This window comes from Muscardinus avellanarius (genome assembly GCF_963383645.1).
Source record: "Muscardinus avellanarius genome assembly, chromosome: 12".
NCBI classification, from domain to species: Eukaryota; Metazoa; Chordata; class Mammalia; order Rodentia; family Gliridae; genus Muscardinus; species Muscardinus avellanarius.
Window position 1 is genome coordinate 42,909,067 of NC_137798.1, and position 25,694 is coordinate 42,934,760.

The following is a 25,694-nucleotide window of genomic DNA, read 5'->3' on the forward strand; positions in this document are numbered from 1 at the left end:
CCTCCTCCTCCTCCTCCTCCTCTTCCTCCTCCTCCTCCTTTTCCTCCTCTTCCTTTCCTCCTCCTCCTCCTCCTCCTCTTCCTCCTCCTCTTCTCTTTCTTTCTCCTCCTCTTTCTTTTCCTTTTATTATTACCTGTGCCCTGTATTTCACTTCAATAATATTTGTGATTAAATGTTAAAGTAGCAGCGTGAGGTGATATTTTCATTTACTTTGTGCTATTCTTTACTATTGAATTTTAGCAGATCTAATTTGTCTTATGTTTTATTTTCTTCTTTTGACTCTTCTAGTTATATTCTTATGGTCACTAAATACTGTTATTAAATAATGTTCATTTTCTGTGTCTTCCCTTTTAAAAATGCTTTTCTGATTATAATATTTTCATTGTTTGACCTCGCCAAACTGAAGCATGATGTTCAGAATGTTGATCATGTCTGAAGGAAAACAACACAAATGACAAAAGACTAGGGAGGAATAAAAAGTAAAACACATTTGGAAGGATTCCATATGAAAGCAGAGACATTTTCTGTACTTTCATTTAGCAGTTATTACTTGCCAATTATGAGTCAGGTACCAATGCCAGTTTAAATGGAATATGACGAGGTTCCATTCACAAAGGGAGATTTGTATCAAATATTAAGATTATTATCTTAATTAATTTTGCTTCAAAATATTGGAGTTCCTAAGAGAAGCTGTAAAACTGTAGTGGCCATTATTTTATTACAGTCCTTTATAAATCTTTGCTTTTTAAAACAAAAGAATGGGTGAGATTGTTTTTGCAGTAATCACTTTTTATAATCATGTTGTTCCTCTTAGTTTTGTCTGCACACACATAAATTAAGTGTACATTTTAATGTTTTTCTAATTCCCATATTATTATAGGTAATCACTACTTTATAAAATATAACATCAATTTTCCCCTGGAGTTAATGCATGTACAGTAAAAAGGTTTAGAAGAAACTAAATTTTACTTTGGAATTAATTATATGTGTGGAAGCTGATTTTCAGATAAGAACCTACATGTTTTCTCATGTGTTTTAGCTTCAAGAAAAACTGACTAAAGAAGATGAAGAACAGAGAAAATTAAAGCTTAAGCTGGAACTCCAGGAGAAAGCAACAGAAGCTACAGTTGCTGAAAAGGCAGCAGGTACCATAGACGAGCGTCAGCATGTGACCTGAGGAATCACATGCACGGTTACTATATGATGTGTCTTGCTGAAAGCTACTAGCATACTGCCTTATTTGCCAAAGGAGGGGAAGCTCCTCCGTCTTTTTTTTTTTTTTTTTTTGCTGCTTAGAAAATGGGTGGCTTTAACATCCTGGTACTGGTATTAGTGAGAGCTTTACCTGTATTCATACTGATTTGGGCATTAAATGCATTGTTAACACCATGTCAATCCAATCACAAAAAGGTTGTTTGTTTTGTTGGAAGGGCCTGAACAAACAAGGGGAAATAATGATTACCAGTGCCTCTACCTTTCAACCAGCAGTTCAAATACCACTTACCGTTTTAGCATTGAGAGGAAATACTTCTCCTTTGTATGAAAATAGTCATATATTCATTGCCAATGAAAACCTACATTTGATTCAAAAGTCTGTTTTGTGCGTTTAGTAAGTTAACATCTGATGATGTAGATGATGATAGAGATAATGTTTTCCCTGGGATTAAAGGGAAAGGTTGACAGGGTTTAATGTTATAAATGACTGCCTTCAATATATTTTGGAGTCTACCTTTACTCGGAGGTCTTTGAAAGGAGAAAAAAATTTTAACATATTGGTGATATATTACAGATACATGATCACTTGATTCTCATGTCTGATTTCCATGTACACATGTCACTGTGGCTCTCCCTCAGACTGTTTCCATGTTAAGAAAATTTGCATAAAATAATAGATATTAGTCTTCAGAAGGATTTTAGAGATCAGTACTTTAATATTTTTATGTCAATTGTAATGATTTTAAGAAATAACTTATTTTGTAATTAATCTGATATTATATTTATATTTCATAAGTACAAAAGAATTTTGGCAGTTGAAGTCAGAGATGTGATAAACTGGTATAGCCGATCTTTAAAATATTACCATAGAAAATAGAACTAAACATCATTATGAACGTGTAACCAAGATGACTATAATTAAATACTCTAGCTGAATACCAAATAATTGCTTGTCTGTTAATGTAAACTATAGTAAAGTTTTTGTTTCTTTTTTAGTGGGGAAAATATGAAAGTAATATATTTTAAGGAAAAATAATGCTGTATTAAAAATGCATAATTCATTTATAAGTTTGGAATATTTAGGTTTCTTGATTCTTTATAATGAAAATATAGATATAGATATATAGTAACTTCTGGGACAGTATTTCAAGAAGTATGCTTGTTTTGAAATGTCCATATAAAAATATAACTTTTTATATCTTTTATGAAAGTAATTCAGTAAGATTTGGGCCATCATGACTTATTGAGGGTCATGATATAATATGTCTGAAATAGTCTATTTATCTCTTGGGAAAAGTCATTAAGCAATTAAGTTTATTGTATGTATAGCTAAGCATATACTTCAGATATTTATTGGCATATATTTAAGAGGTGATAGCTTTTTAAACATGCATGCCTAAAATGGAAAGAATATAACTATTATTTTATCAATTGTCTATTTCTGATTAATAGCAAAATATTTTTTAGTAAATGTTAAATGTTTAAAAGTTTATAACCACCTAAATTGATGAAAATAACAGTGCTCTATAGTTTTCCAGAAACAAAGCAAATAAGTTAAGTGGTATATCCAAGCAAGAAGTCACAAAATGATGAAAAATGAACATCTTTTAAAGTTTTAAGTATTTTTGAAATGTATCTTTACTTTTTGATGTTTCAGATCTATTTTATTTTAGAAAGAACTTTAAGATATTCTACTTGTAGCAATAGAGAGATTATTACTGATATGTAAGGATTTTATTTTATTGTTTTGTGGTACTAGGGGTGGAACCCAGGGGCTTTTCTACCTCCAGGCTATACTCCCAGATCTATTTTATACTTTATTTGGAAACAGGGTCTTACTAAGTTGCTGAGAGCACCCTTGGGTTCAATTCCCCAGTATTCACCCCAAAAAGAATGTTTTTTCTTTAAGTACTCATTTTTATATTCAATAAAAGTATTCTGGGAGTAGTGGTGCACACTTATAATCCCAGTGCTTGGGAGGCTGAGACAGGAGGATTGCACAGGTTCGAAGCCAGTCTCAGCTACTTAGTGAGGCTGTCAGCAACTTAGTGAGCCCTGTTTCCAAATAAAATATAAAATAGGTCTGGGAGTATAGTCCACAGGTAGAGAGGCCCCTGGGTTCCACCCCCAGTACCACAAAAAAAGTATAATTGGTATATTATGAATATGGACATATAGCTATTATAAAGTATTTATGCAACATACATAAAAACTCAAATTGTTTCACAGTAAAAATACTTGTAAAAACATCTGAACTAAACCTTGACAATGTCAAGTAGAATCTAAAAGTGTATACCTGTAGAGTTTTAAAATATTAATTAAAGCCGGGCATGGTGGCGCACGCTTGTAATCCCCATGCTTGGGAGGCAGAGACAGGAGGATCGTGCAGGTTCGAAGCCAGCCTCGCTGGCTTAAGAGACCCTGTTTCCAGATAAAAATATAAAAACAGATCTGGGAGTGTAGCCCGGAGGTAGAAGGGTTTCCAGGAACCCCAGTACCACCAAAAAAAAAATTAATTAAAATATGAGGTACTCTAAGGAAATAGTAGGCATTTCCTTATACTATATAAAATATATTTATTTGTATATGAAGATATTTATATAGTTATGATAACAAAAACTTTAAAACAGTAATAAGGAAGTTGTTAAATTGTAATACATTTATACTGTGAGACATTGTATAATGATTTAGAACTTTGGAGGAATATTTAATGAGATGCTGGAATCTTCATATGTCAGTGTATTAAATGAAAGATAAAGAGAGAAAACAAAAATATAATTTTGTTAATATTTGTTCATATACATTATAAAAGTGAGAGGGAGGTTTTAGTGGTCTATAAATTGATAGTTCACTGACTGTTTCTGCTTTCTCAGGAAGATTTTCTGCAGTGAACATGTATTAGTTAAAAATTAAACATTACTTATTAAAGATGTGATTTAAAAATACTTGTAAAGTTAAAAAATTCCTATGATAGGTGAGAGACATAAAGACCATATAAAGTAAAGTTTTATGAAAACTATATGATAGCTGTGATCCAGTCTTGCCAATTTCCTCCTGTTGATTTCCTAGTCTTTCAGATTCCCTTCACATTTTTTATATCTGGTCTTTACAACTGATTATATAATTTGTAATAATAATAATTTGGTACAGTTAAGCCACATAAAACAAGATGTTTCCAGTTCTCTATAGGCAGTTTGAAGCAGTTGGGAAAACCAAAAGCCTCGGAGTCAGGTGGACCCAGGTTCAAACCACATTTTAAAACTTAGTATTAGTTGTATACCTTTGGGTAATTTAGTTAGTCTTTCCAGACTTACTTTTTCCTATGTAATGTGAATATTAATTAATTTAACTGGTTTACCAGACTATTTTGATATTAGAATGTATGAAAGTGCCTCCTATATAACAAGTACTCAGTAGAGTGTAGCTTTAATATTAAATATCATTTTTTTTTTTGGTGGTACTGGGGATAGAACCCTTCTACCTCTGGGCTACCCTTCCAGACCTATTTTATATTTTATTTGGAAACAGGGTCTCTTAAGCCAGCGAGGCTGGCTTTGCACCTGTGCGATCCTCCTTTCTCCGCCTCCCAAGAGTGGGGATTATAAGCATGCACCACCACGCCCAGTTAGCATTACTTATTTTGAAACAACTTTATTTCAAATTTATTTGTCATTTCTTCTGTTAAAATAGGTATTATAATATTAGCATGTGAGATAAGTGAACCATACTCATTTGAACCTTCATTTCAGTCTGAATTATTTTAAATCATTTTTGCATAAATACACCACTACTTATTTGTAATTTGGGAATATAGTAATTTGCATGGTATTACATGTTTTTCACAAGTGTATTATAGTCTCACATCCTAAGGTACCACAGTGACAGTGACATGCATGCACATAGCAGTTGGTGACTTTTATTTTTATGAAATTCTTAAACTTTTGATAATGTTATTATGTGTAGAAGTCATGAAAAGACATTTTATTCTGTAATACCATATTGTTAATAGACTTTAAAAGGGAAACAAACAAAAAATGGATGAAAATTTTGGAAACGGGGTTGGATTATAAGGAACATTGGTGTTTACGCACACAGACACACACCTGTGCACATATTTAACAACACTAATACATTTTACCAGTGTGTTAGCCAAAATGTAAGAAATGGAGCATAGAGGATTTGGACTTGTGTATCTGTGATAAAAACTTCATGTAAACTGTTCTTAGCCTCAAGTCTGTTTGCTTTTTCGTTTTTACAGAATGTGAACACTGTCATTCTATGTGATATTACGAGGGTTTGAAACTCAGTTGCCTCCTCTGTCATGTGAAATCTCAGATGGTTGACCCTTTTACCTTTTCCTTTTTATACATCATTGTTGTTATCAGCATCATTAATACTGTCCCTTAGATACTTAAATGTTTCATAGGAGCAATGCTTACTACTTCACAAATCAAATAAATATGTATTGAAGACCCATTATGTACTAGGCACTGTGTTAGGCAGTAAGCTTAAATCAGCAGATAAGACAGATTTGGAATTTCAAGCATTTCTTTTTTTTTACTGCAATCACTACTCAATCTTAATTCATCATCCAAGGGTAACCTGGTAGTGGTTAAAGGCCCAGATTTTGGATTCCAACTTTTGTTCTAGTCTTTTTCCACTCATCATGTGTAATGGCAGCCTTGCTAAGCCATGGTTAACTACTACAGTTGGCTATGATGTTTAAGTGAGATAATGATTATGAAATATTTATAGAAGTCACTCAATAACTGGTAATTATGATGATGATGACAACTTTGTCACCATCTTTTCCCCCCTCAGTACTTGTTCATCTCATGAGGACAAATTCAAAGTGTTTCTAATAATTTTTTATTTACACAAGAAACTATTCCATTATAATTATATAGATGTATAACCACCCCATAATTATTTACATATAATTTGTCCATAAATAATTGACATATTTCTTTTTTTGTGGTACTGGGGATGAAACACAGGGGCATTCTACCTCCAAGCGGCACCTCAGTCCTATTTTTTATTCTTTATTTTGAAACAGGGTCTCACTGGGTTGCAAAGGGCCTCACTAAGTAGCTGAGGCTCTCCACGAACCGCGATCCTCCCGTCTTAGCCTCACAAATGCTAGGATTACAAGCAACACTACGCCCTGCCTTACATATTTCTTTAAGATAGTGTATAAAGCATTTTTATTACTTCATTTGTTTATCGCATATTTATTTTCCTTGATGTTCAGGTTTAACCTTATTTAGAAAGGTTGAAAATATAAAAATTTAAAATATCTCTACAACAAAATTAAGGAAAATATACACAAAATAGGTTTTATTTAGTCTTAGGGAAAGCAAAAAGAACTAGCTCATTTCTCCTGTGTGTTAATATTGTTAATAATTTATCTCATTGTGGCTGTTTAGGGTTTTTTACTGTGTTTTGGTTTTTACATTATATATGTGGTTGAAATTTGAACATTATTAGCATGTATGGCCTTCAAATACTATAAATTTTAGAGAAGTAGAGCAGAAATATTGAAAATTTGCATTTAAGTAAACATCTCTTCTAACCTAAGTAAAAGTGATTAACCAATAAGCATTTCACAATTTATTTTAATTGAGTTTGACAATAAGAGATAATGTATGGCCCAATGTGCATTCATTAATTTGCTTTTATAATCAATGATGTGCTTATAAGTTTTAAAAATAGCCTATTCAATTAAACATTTCCTTTTTTCTAAACAATCTCAGTGGACATTGTCTAATGTTTCTTATTTCTTTAATTTTTATTATTGCATTGCATTTACAGTGTAAGATGATGTTTAAATTTTACACAAGAATATTTATTTAAATAGTTTTTTCTATAAGTTATTTTTGTAATATTTGAAATATTTATGTTTCCTTAAAAGCCTTATTTTTTATTCCTTAAAAGCTCACGTTTGAGCCTCTGCTTTCTGTTAGTTATTTTTCTTCCTTGCATGTCATCCATTAAAGATTAGCTGTGGAAGGTTGGAGCATGGAGAGATTATGAATGACAGAACAACTCCTGTAGAATAATAATCAGTTTTTGGTATTTAATGCTGTTTGACTTTTGCAGACACATTTCTTATTAACCTTTGGTACAAAGAGAAATCCAGGTTCCTGATATCTCATGGAGAAGATGAATTTGAGATCCTCTTCCAATTAAACTGAAATAAAGCCAATATTGGGTTTTAGCCAAAAGAACTCCTTAGTACCTAAGTCTTGTGTTTATAAGTCTGTCTGTCTGTCTATCTGTCTTACTACATTTTAATGTGTAATTCACTGGTTACATACTTTGCTCAGCTTATTTGTACTGACATGTAAGTCCTTAAGCTGCTTTTTTCTTTAAAAATAGATTCCTTTATGTGCATTCAGATTTGGACTAATATTTTATAAATTAAAAGATTGCCAAACCCTTCTTATTATAGAGAATGGTAATTTGGTTTTGGTAGAGGGGAGAGGAGTTTGTGCTACAGGATCAAAATGTAGAATCTCTGAAACTTACAAATCAAGTTTCTCTATTCAGATTAAGATGAAAATGTTATTAAGATGAAAATGGATCTCATCTTTCTGTTTATTATAATAAATATCAATAAATATGATAGTACTTATATATATCTTCCTTACTTATTACTCACGTATTTCCTTTAATATATGAATTTTTAACAGTATTAAATTATAATGGAACATTAAATTTACATTTATAGTTATTTTAGAATTATTTATTAATTTGTAAGGAAAAAGGGTTTCCAGAATATAACCAGTAATTTCTGATGAAAACAGACAGACCTATCTCTGTGAGTATGGCAGGTAGAAATATTGATAGACAGAATGTTAGTTTTATTACTGTCTTTGGCCACATAAGTCTGTGGATATGAATCAGGCTGAATATTGGCAAGTCCCCAAGCCAAATAATACTTGAGGATAGATTATGGCCAATTTTGTGCTCTCTATTCCAAGAAAAAAATTATTCATTTATTTCAGGAAAAACAAAATAAAAGTTGACTGAACAGAGAATTCATTATGCATAACAGTATTAACAATTGAAAATAGTTTATTAGATATGACATGCTGGAATTTAGCATGATAACAGGCATGTATAATTAATGCATTTTAAACATAAATATAAAAAGCAAAAATTTTTTCAGGAAGTGATCTTAACATTTTTTTTACATGTCTGATTAATAATTTTAAAGAGGAAATGATACTGGAAAATGTTTAGGTAGTAGTTACATGTCACATAATTTTCACATTGGTATCAATTAATATTTAATGTAGATAAATTTGTGTAGTAAATAAGTAAAATGCTTGTTAAAATTATATTTCAAATGGGCATAAGATTAGTCAGACATGGTGCTGTACACCTGTAATCCCAGTATTTGTGAGGCTGAATCAGGAGGCTCACAGATTTGAGGCCAATACTTAGTAACTTTGATGTTAGACCCTGTTCCATAATAAAAAGTAAAAAGTAAAAAATAGCTAAGTAGTAGAATGCCCCTGGGTTCAATCTTCAGTACTACAAAAAAAGGTGCGAGCATTAGATATTGATTTTAATACCACCTGAGGCATAAACTTAGCTCTTTCATATTAAAAAGTTGCTCCGATGTCAACATATTAATTTCTTAAATTAAATATAGAGCATATTTAGCAAGTACTTCATATTGTCTTTAAGTTATATGTAATAAACAAGCACATTCTACTGAAGATTTTTATTTTTAAATGTTCATTTTTTATAATTAATCTTTAACTATTTCTATACTCCTGCTGACTAAATTTACAACTGTACAGAGAGAGTCTGATAACTGAATTTATTGTAATCAGCATATTTATACAAATCTTTCCTATTGGTGTCTAAATATTTGTGTCCAAAGATGTTCGTTATAGTGTTGTTTATATAGTGAATCATCAGGGACAGTGTAGAATCTAATATTAGGGGCATCTTAGTTAAATAAAATATGGCATGTCCAAGTGACAAAATTCCATGCACGATTTTATGTCTTTTTAAGAATATTGAAAGATATAGAAATACATTGTTATTTTCATTTTATACAGGAACTTGAAAGTTTGTTAAATATTTGTCTCCAAAATTTAAAGTGAGATTATATTACTTTTAAGCCAAAAAAGTTATTTACAACATACTTGTATAAATTTTTTAAAAACTGAGTTCAGTTTTAGAAATACTTGATAATTTAGTCCATAAAAGAAGCTGGAGTAAGTGTAACTGTCATTGTGAAGCCTAAAACTGAAGTGTCAGGCTACTTAAAGTATACTTAGATGATTTTCTACTGGTGGTAGCTTTTACCATTTATTTTTGAAATTTGAATAACCAACTTATTCAAAAAAAGAAATAAACTTCAAAGACAATAAAAATCATAGTATAATGCTTGTGATTCTGGAATACATATATATTAATTCCCTAAAGCACTAATTATTATAATATTTGCAAGGAATTTGTTTAACATCATAATACATCTTCCCCGATTAGTTACTAAAATAGTAGATATTCATAGAATTGGAGGTTCTTAAAGATATAGTAAAGGTTGGATTTTGCAAAACTATTGTCTATATTAAATGTGTTGCTTAGAATTTTAGAACATAAATTTTATCCATCATTTGATGTGTTTAAAGTCCTAATCATTTTTTTCTTTCTTCTCTTTAATTCATCCTTTTACATTTATATAACAACCACGAGGAAGTTAACAAACAGATTCTTTTTCCTGAGAAATGTCTGTCCTTCAAATTATGTTATTTAGAGAATCATAAGCCAATGTTTAAACTAGAATTTTTTCAACATTCAATCTCACTCATACTGTACTTTAAAACTAGTTTGAGAAATGTAGACTATATAGACCTGAGCTCTACTAAGAAAATATGTACTCTGCCTTGACTCAATACACTCATACTTAGTGTACTTCAGCTTCTTCATATTTACTCTTGCCCATATTAGAAAACAATTAGCTTACTAAACAAATTTGAGTATTTGGTGGTGGGGGGGTAAGGGTGATCCTCTCTGAATCTTTCTCATTTGACTAAGAATTATAGGATATTTGATAACCATGTTTAAAAATGGAGATATCCAAATATTATTGTAAACACCCAATGATTTGTTTTACCTACAATATAAGTATTTTACTTGGTTGGCTTACATAGTAGCTAATAATATTTGTTAATGTAATTTAACTGCTGTGAACCTTTACTGAACAAATATTGAAATTTATTCAAGTCAAAGAAAGAGAATCTCTAATGACTTTTGTTAAAGCTTCTATTTAATAGTTAAGGAGAAAAGTTTGTATGACATACGAGATGCAATTAACAGTAGATTTTACATTTAATAAAAAGAAAGAAGCATGCGTATTTGCTTTATTCATTCCATCATAATTTGCATTAGAGCTGTGGGTGTTTAATGAGCAAATTCCAACTAAAATGCTATATTGATTTTCTAGTGAACTTTGTAATAGTCATCTACCTTGGAAAAGCTCAGTGTTTACAATTAAGTTTTCTTTAGTAAAAATGTTTGAGAGTTGCATATTGATCCTTTAAAAGTACTGCATTCTAGAAAGAACCAGGTTTTTCATAACCAAAAAATTTCACATGTAACCAAATAGATGTTAAATTATTTTTCTTACTACCTAATTTTGAAAAACTTTTATAAATTATATAACCAGATTATACGTGTGTGTGTGTGTGTGTGTGTGTGTGTATAAAAGAGACAGGGGGGAGGATTTAACTTTAGAATTACATGGTAATCTTGAAATACACATGCACATCTTTGGATTTTCAGTAGCATTATAAGGAGAAAAACATTTTGTCCTAAAGCTAAAGCACCAAATTAACCTTTTATATAAAGCATTTTTAAACTTTAAGCATAGAAATAACTTTACTTATTAAAGCCCTAAATTTTGCTATCCTTAACTCTTTTTATCAGACTCTTTTATATGTAAAATGAAATACACTTTGCATTAAGTATCACTTGATAAAGTGCTGGTTGCATTTTATAGAAACAATAGGAAACCTGTTTGCATTTAAAATTTACTAATTAGCATTTTATACAGAATATGCCAGAATTTTAAGGTGACATGATATACATGTTAATTTGTCATTAGCTTACTATTTTACATCTTATATGACTTACAAATGACACATATTTTATAATCTACAAATTTATAAAACATCTTAGAATGTTATATTTTATATAAACTATTATGGCATCATGGTATGAGCATAAAAAATGACTTCTGGTTAATTTTTCTTTCTGTCTGTTTATAATTTTTGCCTGCCAATGAAAAATGTGTAAAGTAAGGAATTTGGAACTGGATTTTTATATATAGGTGGTCCAAATTAATCAAAATCATATTATTAAAATGTCTAGAAATTAAATCACATTGTTGGTAGAGAGAGCTGACCAGAGTGATAGAATGGAACTAACATTTGTTGAGGATCCACTTCATTCTATTAGGTTGGCCAAGAATTTTCATATATTTTCTAATTTAACTTTCCCTGACAACTATACGTGGTTTTTTTTTTTTTTTTTTTTTTTTTTTTGTGTGTGTGTGTGTGTGTGTGTGTGTGTGGTACTGGGGATGGAACCTAGAGGCTTTCTACCTCCGGGCTATACTCCCAGACCTATTTTATATTTTTATTAGGAAACAGGGTCTCACTAAGTTGCTGAGAGCCTCACTAAGTAGCTGAGGCTGGCTTCAAACCTGTGCGATCCTCCTGTCTCAGCCTCCCAGGCGTGCGCCACCATGCCCGGCTTATACATGGTTTTATTGCATCCATCTTATAAACTGAACTGCAACTAAAATACTTGAAGACATTTACAAAAACAAGGTTGCAGAATTTTATTGCCTTGGATCTGAATCAAAAACCTTATTTATCTGTATACCATGCTGCTTTGCATACAATACAGAATGCTCTTTGTTGGTTTTTTTTGGGTTATGACATGGCTGTGAACTATGTTTATCCTCTCTGGAAGGAGAATGTGTAGAATTAGAAAGGAAAGTAAATTTATTATTATGCACTACGTTCTGGACAGATGTTTCTTTTAAAACAGCATGATGAGACCAGGCATGGTTAATCCACATACTCAGAAGGCTGTGACAGGAGGACTGCAGGTTCAAGGACAGCCTCAGCAATTTGGGGAGACCTGCAGGAACTTAGCAAGACACTCTTTCAAAGTGAAAAATAAAACAGCTTGGGAGTGTGGCTTGGAGGTAGACTGTCCCTGGGTTCAATCCCCAGTACCAACAAAATAAAACAAAACAAAACAAAACAAAAAACAACAGGATGAATTAACATTAGCAGAATAGTAAAGCCAGAGAGATCCACATAGCAGTAATAGCAATATTTTTTAAAAAGGGAAAAAAAACTACAAACGTAGTACCAAGGCATACTGGTCCTTTCAAAAGCTATAATTCATATAATTTACTTAATTAAGCTTATCTAAGCTGTTCATTAGAAGCATTTAATTTTATGTATGCGAACAATTATTCATGCACAGTTTGTCATATAGTTTGTGTATTCATTCATCTGTTAATAGAAATTTGGATTGTTTCTAGATTATGATTGTTTCTTATTGTGATTTAGATTGTTATAAAAATTATGTTCTGGATGCACATTTTTATCAGATATATGAACTCTTATATCTTGTATTAATTTTCTTGTCACTTTGTGTAGAAAAGCAGAAATTTTTAACTGAGTTAAACTGCAGTTCAATTTATTGTTTTTTAAGAAATGGATCAATAAAATTTTTGCCTATCTAAATTCACAAAGGTTTTCTCCCAGAAATTTTATGTTTTCAGTTCTATTTGGGTCTTTGTTTTATTTCGTAGTGCGCAAAGTTGGCTTAGTATTCAAAAAATCAATTCAAATTACCGAATTTATAAATCACAAAAGAAAACTATTTGATCTTCTCACACACAGAAAACCATTTGATAAAAGCCAGTGTTAGTGAGGTTTGATAATTAACACCTGCCAAGGACTTTGTCAAATATAAATTGATGAATTTATGGGTAGAACATTGATACAATTTCTTTTGCGTTTAGCATCTATAGTACCTGTAGTAATATCACCTCATTGATGACTAATATGCATAAGTTTGTGTCTTCTCACTTGTTTCTGATCAGCTTGGAGGCTTCAAATATAAAGAAATGCTAAGGAGATAGAATGCTAATTGTCCTGATTTGGTTAGCACACATTGTATGCATTTATTGAAATATTACACTATATCCCATAAATATATATAACTATTATTATGAGATTCTAGGTCTAATTTACAACCTATTGATGTTTTAGCTCATAATTGACCTGCCTAGATTCAGGTCACTCACCTTCTGTGAACTTTGGAGCCAAGGTTAGTTTAAATCTGTGCTTTGTGTGCTGTCAGTGGACCCTCTAGAGCCGGGGAGGAGTTTTGGTCACTGGCCTCCTTCTAAGGGCTGTGCTATGCGAATGAGGATCTTGCATGTGCGAGGCAGGTTCATAAGCAGCTTTAGTGTTGCTTTCCTAAGATCCTTCCTCACCATTATCTCTTTAGTTTTTGGATTTTTATGACCCCTTTTCTATCCTCTGGCCTCCAACCTCCGACTTGTGTGGTCGCTTCACAGTGCAGAAGGACTGAGAGAAAACCAGGGTTTGTCTGGAGTATACGAGAAGGAAAGTTGGGTTCTTTTCCTTTATGGTTTTAGCTCCTATACCTTTTCCTTTTGCCACTGTTGCCAATGCCTGCTCCATGAGGTTGCCTTGGGGTGGAAGCATTCAAAATTAGAGTAAATAAAATTTAAAAACAGGTCCCTTATCCCGCTGCCCCAGGTTACTAAAGTTTCTCCTGAATCTTTCTCTGTACTCGAGTGCTGTCTGCTGAGTTTGGGGCTGCATTGGAGTCAGGCAGGGGGATACCAGAAAAAGTAAAATGACAAACTCATAGCCATTTCAATGATAGTTTTGAATTCTAGCATTCTTTCTTGGTCAAAGAGCTGTGCCATGTATTGTGTTCAGATTAAATAGTTGGGTTCATTTGGAGAAATAGTGTAGCATATGTTTACTCCATCCCATGCAGAGCAACATGTGGACTCTAGATCTAGTTTTCCTTGAATATCAGGTGAAAACTTTTGTGTTGTTTTGCCTTGGACACAATGTGGCAGTAGTGAGAGTAACTTGTTTAATCCCCCAGTTTTGTTAAGATGACATGGTTGTCCCCAGTTCCGGAGGGAACTGGGGTCCCCAGACATAGGTTCCCAGTGAATCCTCCCAATTACCACCACCTGAGTTGACTAAAAGAGCCTTAGGCGATCACGCAGTGAGATCTCAGAGGCCAGTTCTAAGGCGGTGCCCTTCTTTCCTGGCCCAAGTCCAAAAGCTTAGCCAGGGTGGGGGGGCTTATCAGACCAGCCCTGAGCCATCTCTTTACTCAAGATTCAGCCTGCTGCGTCCAGGATGACCTTCCATTCTCCCAGTCTTAGCCATACCAGAGATTTCAGCTTCTCTGCTAACCAAGTGATATAATATCAGAAAACAAAAGTTTTTTCCTTTTGCTGGCTACACTAAAGTTATTGCTCAAAGATTTTTTTTTTTAATCTCAATCAGCCTTAGCTAACCTGGTAACTTCAGAAAAATTGTCCAATTAGACTCCTGTGAGATGTGATTAAATAAAGTTTTGTTTTTTTTTTTTTTTTTGTAGTACTGGGGTTCCTGGAAGCCCTTCTACCTCCGGGCTACACTCCCAGACCTATTTTTACATTTTTATTTGGAAACAGGGTCTCCTAAGCCAGCGCGCGACTGGCTTCGAACCCGCGCGATCCTCCTGTCTCTGCTTCCCAAGCGTGGGGATTACAAGCATGCACCACCACGCCCGGCAAATAAAGTTTTTTTTTTTAACAAAATCAATATTTTAAGACAATAGCGATGCTTTTACGATGTCGTGGATTTCTGTGGTAATTTAAAATACAATTTTTAAGGTGTCTGATCAAATAGGATATGCATTGTCTTTAATATTATTCCTTTTGCAAAATTAAGGTTTTAAGGTACTAGTGGTATTTATCTAATGTCTTAATTTTTCATGTGATCTATAGTTCAATTATTAAGTTAGGAAAATGCTAAATGCAATGCTTTAAAGTGCTCTTAACTTCATAAGGTTTAAAGTAACACTTAAGTCTTTTAAATGGGTTTTTTTTTTGTAATTGCTGGTGTATGAACAACATTAAATGGTATGCTTTGTTGGGGTTTGCTTGTATGTAACAACAAAAGACAGATGTAGAAAGTCTATAGATGTAGTTCTTTTTATGTTGGTAAATACAGAGAAAGGAAATTTTGTGTGACTAAGAAAGCATGGTGTAAGGTTTATCCTAAGATTGTCCCAAATGGGAAAGAAAGGACCAGGATAGAAAAATCAAGAGGGTTAAAGCAAGTTGCAGAGTGTTTGTGGTATGTTTGTTTACATAGGTGATGAAGATGGATTATTAAAAGGGGTGTAGGTTTTTAATAAGCTTACCGCTTGTGTATTCCCAAGAAAAGTGTTAGAGTTCAGCAGCAGGGGTGTACTATGGATAGAAATGCTATAGGATTACTTTTGGCAATGAAATCGGGAGACCCCAAAGTCTGTAATTCTTTAAACTGGCTTTAAGATTGTTTACCGGAAAAAAAAAAAGTTACAGGAAACTAAATCGTATCATATAAGGATTTGAAATTTGCTTTAGAAATTAATTCCAAAAGCTTGTTAAGTCCACCAGGCAAGCAATCTAGAGACACATGTCCAGGTGAAGATTGGCAGCTTGGTTTCACTCATATGCCAGGGGAAACTTTTAGATGTTTTCTGACTGGGACATAGTCCTAGATAACAATGTTACCCTCTTGTCAGTGTACCAGCAAGTTTTAAGTAAACTCCAAATAGTGCCAGAGGAAAAGGATAAATTCTGTTTTGTCCAGGTGACCTGGTACTCATCAAATCATCTAAAATCTTTAATTCCAAATCCTATTTCAGGTCTCCACAGCACTGATTTCTGGATTCACGTGGTGCAAAATAAACTTAATACATCCCACTTTTGTGTGTTTCAGCCTAAGTCAGCAAAACAGGTTTTAATTTCTCATTTAAGTCCTATGTTAAGGTTTTCATGGTTAACCTGTATTGTGAGTGTTGTCTCATAGGGTTAAAGCTTTCCGACAGACAGAACCTGACAGACATCTATCTATCAAGGCCCTTTGGATGGTCATAGACGCACACAGCACGGACTCATCTGATTCCCCCATCCAACTATATGCGTGAATGTTACCCTAAAGCTGGGGCCCCCCAACTTTGCCCCTGTAAAGCTCGAAGCAGTTTATGACCGACTCGATATCCTTATTCCTTTACTGAGGAATTCATGCGATAGAAATTCATGTGATAGAAATGGGGAAAAATTAATGGAAATTGAGCTCATGTTAAATGTTTGAAAAATTGTAAATGTCAGAATGTATTTTCTGTATCTACCTTTGGCCTGACAGGTGTCAGGAAGTTACTAGACAGAGGGGGAAATGTACCAGTATTGGGAATGGCCTAGGAAGATTTGAGAAAGCTATGCTTATTAATATATTTCAAAAATTGGGTGAGGGGCAAATCTGTGCAAGGACTTGGTTTCTGCCTAAAAGCAGGCAACTATTCCAATGTAAATTAACCTAGCTAAAAGTAATTAACAAGTCAATAGGAGAGGAGAACTAGGCCTTTCTCTATCTAAAGACAAATCTACATGATTAGATAAGCTAGCTAAGATGGTAGGAGGGGTTGACCTTCATGAAAGGAGACACCTTGCCACACCTTGCTGGGGGAGGTACCTTACAGGGATGTTCACTATGTCAGAATTACGCAAACAAGATGTAGGTCATGGGTATAAAAAGTCCGGTCCACGTGTGATCCCTTTGGTGTATTCATTCGAGTCACCCCTCCATGCCAGTCTGGTATGGAGCTGTACCTATCCTCTGTATTTCTATATTTTTAATAAACTTCTTTAAATCTTCAACAACAACAACAAAAAAATGACATGGTTGATAGGTTGAGGAATGGCTCAGTGAGTTCAGCTGTTTTCATTTTTCCCCTCTGTAAATTTCAGAACATGCCAGGCATGATGTCATGTGTTTGTAATCCAAGTACTTTGGAGGCAGAGAGAGGAGGCTCACAGGTTCATGGCCAGCCTCAGCAATTAAGGCCCTTGCAACTTAGTGAGACTGTTTCAAAATATAAAAAAACAGGGCTGGGGGTATAGTTCAGAGCTATAATGCCCCTGGGTTCAATCTCCTGTCTGTCTGTCTGTCTGTCTGTAATAGTTGATGTAATACTTGATGAATGAATGAATGAATGAATGAATGAATGGATATGCTTCTCTTTCTTTAGGCTTGCTGCTTGGAAGTGGTTTGGGTTCTGCATTGCCATTGCATGCTACATTTTACATGTATGCTATTTCTGAGTCTATCATGAAAAAAATATTGTTGATTTATTCACAGGATCTGTTTCTTTCCTACATTTTAAAATTTAAGTCATAGAATAACTTTTGATTGTGTATTAGTCTAAAATAAGCCTTGGGTGTGGTCCAGTGTTTTATAAAGTAAAAGAACATTTAACTATTTTTGAAAGTTTATTTTGTGGCTAGACAGTGTACATAAAATTTGGTTTGGTGGACTAGGTATTTGATACCTTCTTTGCCTAACATTGCAGTGATATTTTTAAGATTATGTAAAGTTTCTTGTATACTACCAGTAGAAATTGTGAAATAATTTCTTAAAATAATTGTTATTTCTTCAGAAATAACAGTTTCAGGTAAGATCAAAGCTCCCCATGTACAGCTATGGAAAACTAAATGATGCCATCGGATTTATAATCTATACCAACAGTGCCCCTGCTCCGTGCACACGTGCAGTGCTTACCCAGCACAGCTCTGCCTTCTTTTCTCCCCTGACCCATTTCCTCTTCTTCCCTTCCATTATCTCACTAAAGTGGCTCACCTAAACTTAACTTGGTCTTTATTATTTCCATTCTCATTTTATTATTTTTTACTACTTGTGCCTATACATAAATAGTAGGTTTATTTTATTTTGAAACTTGCTCTTTTTTTTTTTTTTTTTTGGTGGTACTGGGGTTCCTGGAAACCCTTCTACCTCCAGGCTACACTCCCAGACCTATTTCATATTTTTATTTGGAAACAGGGTCTCTTAAGCCAGCGCGGCTGGCTTCGAACCTGCGTGATCCTCCTGTCCCTGCCTCCCAAGCGCGGGGATTACAAGCGTGCACCACCACACTCGGCGTTGCAACTTGCTATTTTTGCCAACATTTTCTTTGTGAGATTTGTGCATCCATCTATAGTTAATTCACTTTAAATGTTGGGTAGTATTCCATCCAGAATGTATAGTAATTCCCTTATTTTTGAATATGTTGAGGAATACTTAGGCTATTTCTAAGTCTCAGTTATTATAGGCAGCACTGCAATATTTTTATATGTGTTTCCTTTTGCACATTGTCTAAATTACTGAGTAGGCAGATACTCAACTTGAATAAACATTACCCAGTTGCTGCTCATATGGTTGTCGAAATATATATGCATATCTGCATTGTGTGAGAGAGCTTCTTTTATTTCAGAAACTCACAACATTTGCTCCTAGACTCTGTAGGTTTTGCTTCTTTGATGGGTGCATCTCATGGTATCAAATAGTATCTCAAGTTTACAATAGCTGCTAAAATGTTTTTTCAAGTGATTAATTGGTACTAATTCAATTGAATAAACAAATATTTCTTAATAATGAAACATTGTTGCTTTTTTGGTATGTGTATGTTTTTCTCCTTCATTTCTCCAACTGATTATGGACTATCTATTTTGGCAGCTCTCATTGAAGACGTATATTTAGCACAGAGAGAGCGTGATGAAGCTATTATGTCTCGACTAAAATTGGCCAATGAAGAGAGAGATGCAGCAATTGCACGAGCCGAGCATATGGATCTGTCTCTCAAGGTGTATGTACACATTTAAAATTGTATGTATTTGGAACCTGAGTAAAATACATGCGGTATGTGATGGTTTCCTCTTCCAAAATTGTTACTAATTCTTATTGTGACGTTAGAAAATGGTATATCCTACAGTCTTTATCTAAAACATTTGGCGTGTGAGTGGGCTTGTCTCTCAGTGGTAATAAACAACGTTTAGAAAATGAAATGCACATTTGTCTCAGTATAGTTACTTCTGCACAGTCCTGTGGTCAGTGTCCTTACCTACTCTTCCCATGTGGCTTCTCTTTTCCTCCGATTATCTGCTTCCCCCTTATTATCATTTCCTTCCTCAGCTTTGTGCATTTTTTGCTGCTTTCTGCATCGTATCCCTGCTCCTCTTCTTCACTACGTTTTACTTGTTCTTTTAGCTGTGGCTCTCAATCTTTAGTGACACTTGGAGCAGGATAGGTACAGCCTTAAAGTCTGTATTTTTCACAACTCAGGCAATAGATTTGGATCACGCTTATGAAAAACAGTGTCCTAGAAATAAGTGCTTCTCCAATTTTAATGTGCTGTTGGAAGCTTGGAGGCTTTTGCTAGAATGTAGATTCTGGTTCTCTAAGTTTGACACTTGGAATCTGAGATTTTGCCACATGTTACAAATGAAGCTAGTCTAAAGAAAATGCTTCTAGAAACACATTATCTATAAAGTTTGATAGAATGTAGTAATCTAATGTTTGATGATGATCAGTTAATATTCTTATGGCATGTTTGCTTTGTCTAGCATTATACTAGGCTCTGTGGAGGATCATAGTAAAGTACTAATTAAAACATGGCTCATTAAGGAGACAAAAAGCCATAAATAATTAATAATGGCAGTATTCAAACTGTGATTAGATTTTGTTTAGATTAATAGGTTCTTTTTTTTTCTTTTTTTTTTTTTCAGTACTGGTAGATACCAGGGTCATTCTATCTCTGAGCCCCAGCCCTATTTTTTATTCTTTATTCAGAAACAGGGTCTTATTGAGTTGCAAAGGGCCTCACTAAGTAGATGAGGTGGCCCGCGAATCATGATTCTCCTGTCTCAGCCTCCCAAATTCTGGGATTACAAGTGTGTGCCACCACGCCCTGCTCAGGTTCATTTTTTAAAGATTGGTGGAGAACTATTATAAAACATTAAACTTAACAAATACGCAGATACATAAATACTCTCCTAAATTTTTCACTTTCCACTTCAAAATAACTAGTTTTTAAATTTTAAATTGACAAATAATAATTGTATATATTTATAGGATATCATGTGGTTTTTAATACAGTTGTGTAATAATTTAATTAGTTTAATAAGCATTTCTATTTCCGTACAATTTCTTTGTGTTTGGAGCCTCCAGGCTCCTCTCTTCTAGTTCTTCATAAAGTATATAATTTATTATTGTAGACTGTCATCACCCTAGTAGGCAGTAGTCATTATTCCTCCTGTCTGACTGTGTTTTGATACCTGTTATTTGATCATTCTATCTCTGTGTCCCCACTGCCCTTCCCAACTCCTAGTAATCACTGTTCTACTCCTTTGAGATTAACTGCTTTGGCTTCCACATGGGTAAGAATATATGGTATTTGTTGTTCAGTGCCTGGCTTATTTCACTTAACATAATGTTCTTCAGTTCCATCAATTTTGGCACAAATGACAGGGTTTCTTCTCCCTCTCCAACACTCCATAATTCAGCTTGTTTAAATCTGGGATGTCCCTCAAAGGCCCAGGTGTTGAAGGCTTGGTTAGCAGCCTCTGACCCTGAGTATATTAGGAGGTAGTGGAACTTTGAAAGCTGTGTCCTGGTGGGAAGAAGCTAGGTCAGTGGGTTGTACCCTTGAGAGGGATATTGGGCCCTCAGTCCTTTCCTCTCTGCCTTTCCTTTCGGCAACCATAAAGTGAGCGGCTTCTTCTCCACATGTAGTGCCTCAGCACAGACTCAGATGGGCCAAGTACACATCCGAAACCTCTCAACCCATGAGCCAAAACAAACCATTCCCTCTTTTAACTTGATTATCTCAGGTATCTTATTACATTAACAGAATGGTGAATGTTAGTGCATTGTTTAAGAATACTAGATTTTCCTTTTTCATCCATCTCTCAGTGGACATCTTTGTTGATTCCATATCTTGGCTAATTTATAAAGTACTGCAATAAACCTGGGAATTAAGGTATCTCTTTGATATGTTTATTTAGTTTCTTTCATATATATACTCAGAAATGGGATAACTGGATCATATAATACATCTGTTCTTAGTTCTTTGAGCTTACCTCCATACTGTTTTTCCATAATGGATATATTAGTTTGCATTCTTCCAATAACGTATAAGAGTTCCCTTTCCTCTGAGTTCTCACCAGCATTTATTATTTCCCGCTCTTTCATAATAGCCATTCTGACTGGGGTGAGATGATATTTGATTGTGGTTTTCATTTGCATTTCCCTAATGACAAATGATATTGAGCATTTTTTTCCCATATACTTGTTGGCTATCTTGATCAATGAGATGAGGAAACATTTTTTCAAACATTTTCATCTTACTTCTGCATTTAAATACAGTTATCTAGAAGAATTAAGGATTATGGATTGAATGGGTGTGTCTGTGGGATCGCTTTCATAAAAATCAAGTCATTCACTACATTCTGTTTTATTTGAGCACAGTATGGTATACAGATTAAGAGGACAGATTTGTATAATCTGTCTTTAAGTCTCTGCTCTGATGCTTCCTACCTACTAGTCATGTACAACTTAATCAGAGTCTCTGGGACTCAGTTCTTTTACTTCTAAATGGATAAAACAGACCTACCTTATACCGCATGTTATGAGGACTAAATGACTTAATAAATATGAAAAGTACAGCTGGGCATGGTGGCACACGCTTGTAATCCCCACGCTTGGGAGATGGAGACAGAAGGATCGCACAGGTTCGAAGCCAGCCGCGCTGTCTTTAGAGACCCTGTTTCCAAATAAAAAGTGTAAAATAGGTCTGGGAGTGTAGCCCAGAGGTAGAAGGGTTTCCAGGAACCCCAGTACCACCAAAAAAAAAAAAAAAAAAAAAATTAAATTCAGAGCTGGATGTGGTAACACACACTTGTAATCCCAGTATTCGAGAGGCTGAGACCAGAGGATCGTGGTTCATGGACAGCCTCAGCTACTTACAAGGCCCTTTGCAACTCAGTGAGACCCTGTCTCAAAAATAAAAAGACTAAAAAATAATGCTGTGGTGTAGCTCAGAGGTACAACCCCCCTGCGTTCCATCCCTAGTACTGCAAAACAAAATTAAATTTACCTCCCCCAAAATAATAAATTTGTTCTCATACAATGTAACAACTCCTTTTTGAGGTAGGTGATATTTATGCTTTATAAATGAAAATTCTTAGCACACTTAACTGTGTGGCCAAGGACTCAGTCAATGAGGTCACCTTGTTGGAATTGTCTACCTCAGATTTACCCAGGCAATTCAAACTTAGCATATCCAAAATGAAACTTATTAATTCCTTCTTAAAACCTCATCTTCCTCCGTAATCCCCTGTCCTGATCTGTGGCACAACCATCTGCCTACATATCCAAGCCATAACTTCTTTCTCAGAAACTCTGTGAAATTCATCACTTTTGTTCATTTTTTTAAACTGATAAATCTAAAGAGAACCTTCCGTCCCTAGTTCTTCTACCCTCCATTGCATATCTATTTTAATTTGTATGTTAACTTGTTACGGCTTTTCATTACAGTATCTTGAAATTTGTGTTGCTTGAAGCAGAGCCTTATTTTTTTGCCTTTTTTCTTTGTAGCTTTGATGTTAAAGGAGGAATAGGGACAGAAGGATTATACTTTATCCCAAGTGTTTTTCTTAATTAATTACTCCACTTAATGAATATTTATTGATTATATACTATGTCAGATAGTGCTAGTTGCAGGAGAAATAGTATCATGTTCCCAATTTTGTTAGAAACATCATCTAAATAATTATACAAACACTTAAAACAGTGGTAACAACATGAAGAATTATCGAGTCCTGGAAACAGTTTATAAGAAGGCTTTCTACTATATCCTAGTTTTAGAGATACAGGTGGTAGGATAAGGAAAGTCCACACATACCATGCCAAAAGAGCAACAAAAAAGAATCGTCTGGCAGCACTGTGTCAGGTGGGAAGGTCAGAGGTGACTCAGGAACTCATGGTCCTTGGCTTCTATGGCAGAAAAGAATTCCTGCATGTGGCAATCAGAGACAAAGACAGAAGTTTATTTAGAAAAGTGGGGGAGCCGGGCGTGGTGGCGCACGCTTGTAATCCCCGCACTTGGGAGGCAGAGACAGGAGGATCGCGCAAGCCAGCCGTGCACCCTGGCTTAGGAGACCCTGTTTCCAAATAAACAAAAAAATGTAAAAATAGGTCTTGGAGTGTAGCCCGGAGGTAGAAGGGCTTCCAGGAACCCCAGTACCACAAAAAAAAAAAAAAAAAAGAAAAAAGAAAAAGAAAAGTGGGGGATACACTTTGGGGAGAGACCTCCATGCCATCTCATGAGGGAGAGGTGCCTTTGGGTCTTTACAGTACTTTTTTATAGGAGACCCTGTCAGGGGTTAGGTAGTGGTCCATAGCAGGGGTGGAGGCCTGGACTTCCTCAGAATCCTCAGGTTCCCACCTGGACAGGTGGTGGCTGGGTGGCACCGGAGCTTGACCTTCCTTATGGATCATTTGTTTACTATCTCAGGAATCTCAGGTGGGGAGAGGGGGGATTATGATTAAAGGTGTGGGCCTACTGAGGTTTTATGCCTAAGAAACAAGCCCAGAAAGGTAAAGATAAAGATTATAAAGTGTCTAGATTTTAAAACTATAATTCCTGCTTCCTTTCTGGTTTGTCTCCTTTTTATTTTTTACAATTTTTTTTTCCTATCCTTCCTCAGTACTGTGAAGGTTCCCTTCTCTTTGACTGAGTCTATAGTTTCTGAACTTTCAAAAGTATATTTTTAAAATAAGTATTTAATAACATAGGGCAGATTCTTAACCAAGTTTTGTTTGCCTGTGAGGGCTTTGAATATAGGATGAAATTGTGTGTGTGTACATTTATTTTGTATCTTTTTTAAGTTTCTTATTTCCTGGTTCCCATAATCTTCAAATTCCTTCAGTCCTTTTTCTCTCCTTTGCCATCTGATTTACTTTATGTTTTTCTATTATGGTGTATAGTGCTTGTCTAATCTTATTCTGCCACTTCTGCTTTCTCTTAAATCTTAAATTGTTAGTTCTCCAACTCCTCCTCCTCCTCCTCCTCCTCCTCCTCCTCCTCCTCCTCCTCCTCCTCCTCCTCCTCCTTTTCTTCTTCTTCTTCTTCTTCTTCTTCTTCTTCTTCTTCTTCTTCTTCTTCTTCTTCTTCTCCTTCTCCTTCTTCTTCTTCTCCTCCTCCTCCTCCTTCTATTTTTATCAAAAACTGAGAAAAAAGTAAAAAGGATTCAAGTTAAAATGACTTACTTACAAATACGAATCTACCCATGTTTTCATATGTATATTCAAACTTTTAAGATGGTATCATATTTTAGTCTTTGTTAGTATTAGTTTTCTGAAATATTAAATGTGGCACTGTCAAAAATTAAATTAAAAGCAAGCAAGGTAAAATTTTCTGATTAACTGGTCACTAGTTCTTTATCATTTGAGGTCAATGTTTCACTTCTTACCATTGAACATGGTGAATGACTGTGTTTTCAGAAAAGAAATAGGGTGATATTGACTGATTTAGGGATAAATCAAGAAATGTGACATTTCATGGATGGTTTCTCTTCACTTAGAGTGGAAGGTTGTCAGCTAGAATTTGCATGTTATAGGAAATCAATTGAAACTTGAGCCCATAGACGTTTACTTCAGCAAAATTCTTGCTAATTATCATGACTTTGTCATGACAGTAGTAGGCATGATTTAGAGTTTACCAAAGGTTGAAAATATTTTGTCTAATTTTAACATTATACTAATGAGACAGAATTTACAGCTTATTAGCTGTATTTCATATAACATTAACGATTAATTTTGTCTTTACTTAAAACAGAAAAGTGTTGTCTACTACATATCATCAAACCTTTGTACCCCAGTCAGCTTATTATTGGCTTTGTTGTATAGCTGTTTCAAACTGTTTCTTTTTCAAAATGGTAGGTTATTTACTTTTTGTGTCTTAAGTGATATAAAAAATAGTGTACTTACTGTCGGCCTGGTTTTAATTTTCTAAAAATAACTTGTTGATTCTTGATTTTAAACTAGATAGTAAATTATTCAGCACAGAAAATTATGACAAATATACTGAATCAGCATGTATAGTGTGTTAACATCAAAGAACTGGTCTTGTTTTTAAAAATTCTGTTTCAAGGATGGGCAAATTAAGAACATATAGTACAATACCAGATTGACACCTGGTTTTTTTCTTCTTGTTTTGTTTTGTTTTGCAGTGTTGGGGAGGAAAACCAAGAGTATTGTACCTCTGAGCTACACCTCCAGCCCTGTTTTTTA

At 34.3% G+C, this 25,694-nt stretch overlaps 1 protein-coding gene across 1 annotated transcript in view; it reads left to right on the plus strand.

Annotated features, from left to right (window-relative positions):
- The window catches only part of MIPOL1 (mirror-image polydactyly 1), a gene marked incomplete at its 3' end in the record, with an annotated part of 242,036 nt that overhangs the window by 23,039 nt on the left and 193,303 nt on the right, over positions 1-25,694 (plus strand). Inside the window, exons 4-5 of the mRNA XM_080707733.1 lie at positions 1,040-1,145; positions 19,080-19,209. Coding sequence (XP_080563859.1) covers positions 1,040-1,145; positions 19,080-19,209 — 236 coding nt within the window. The remainder of the gene's footprint in view (positions 1-1,039; positions 1,146-19,079; positions 19,210-25,694) is intronic.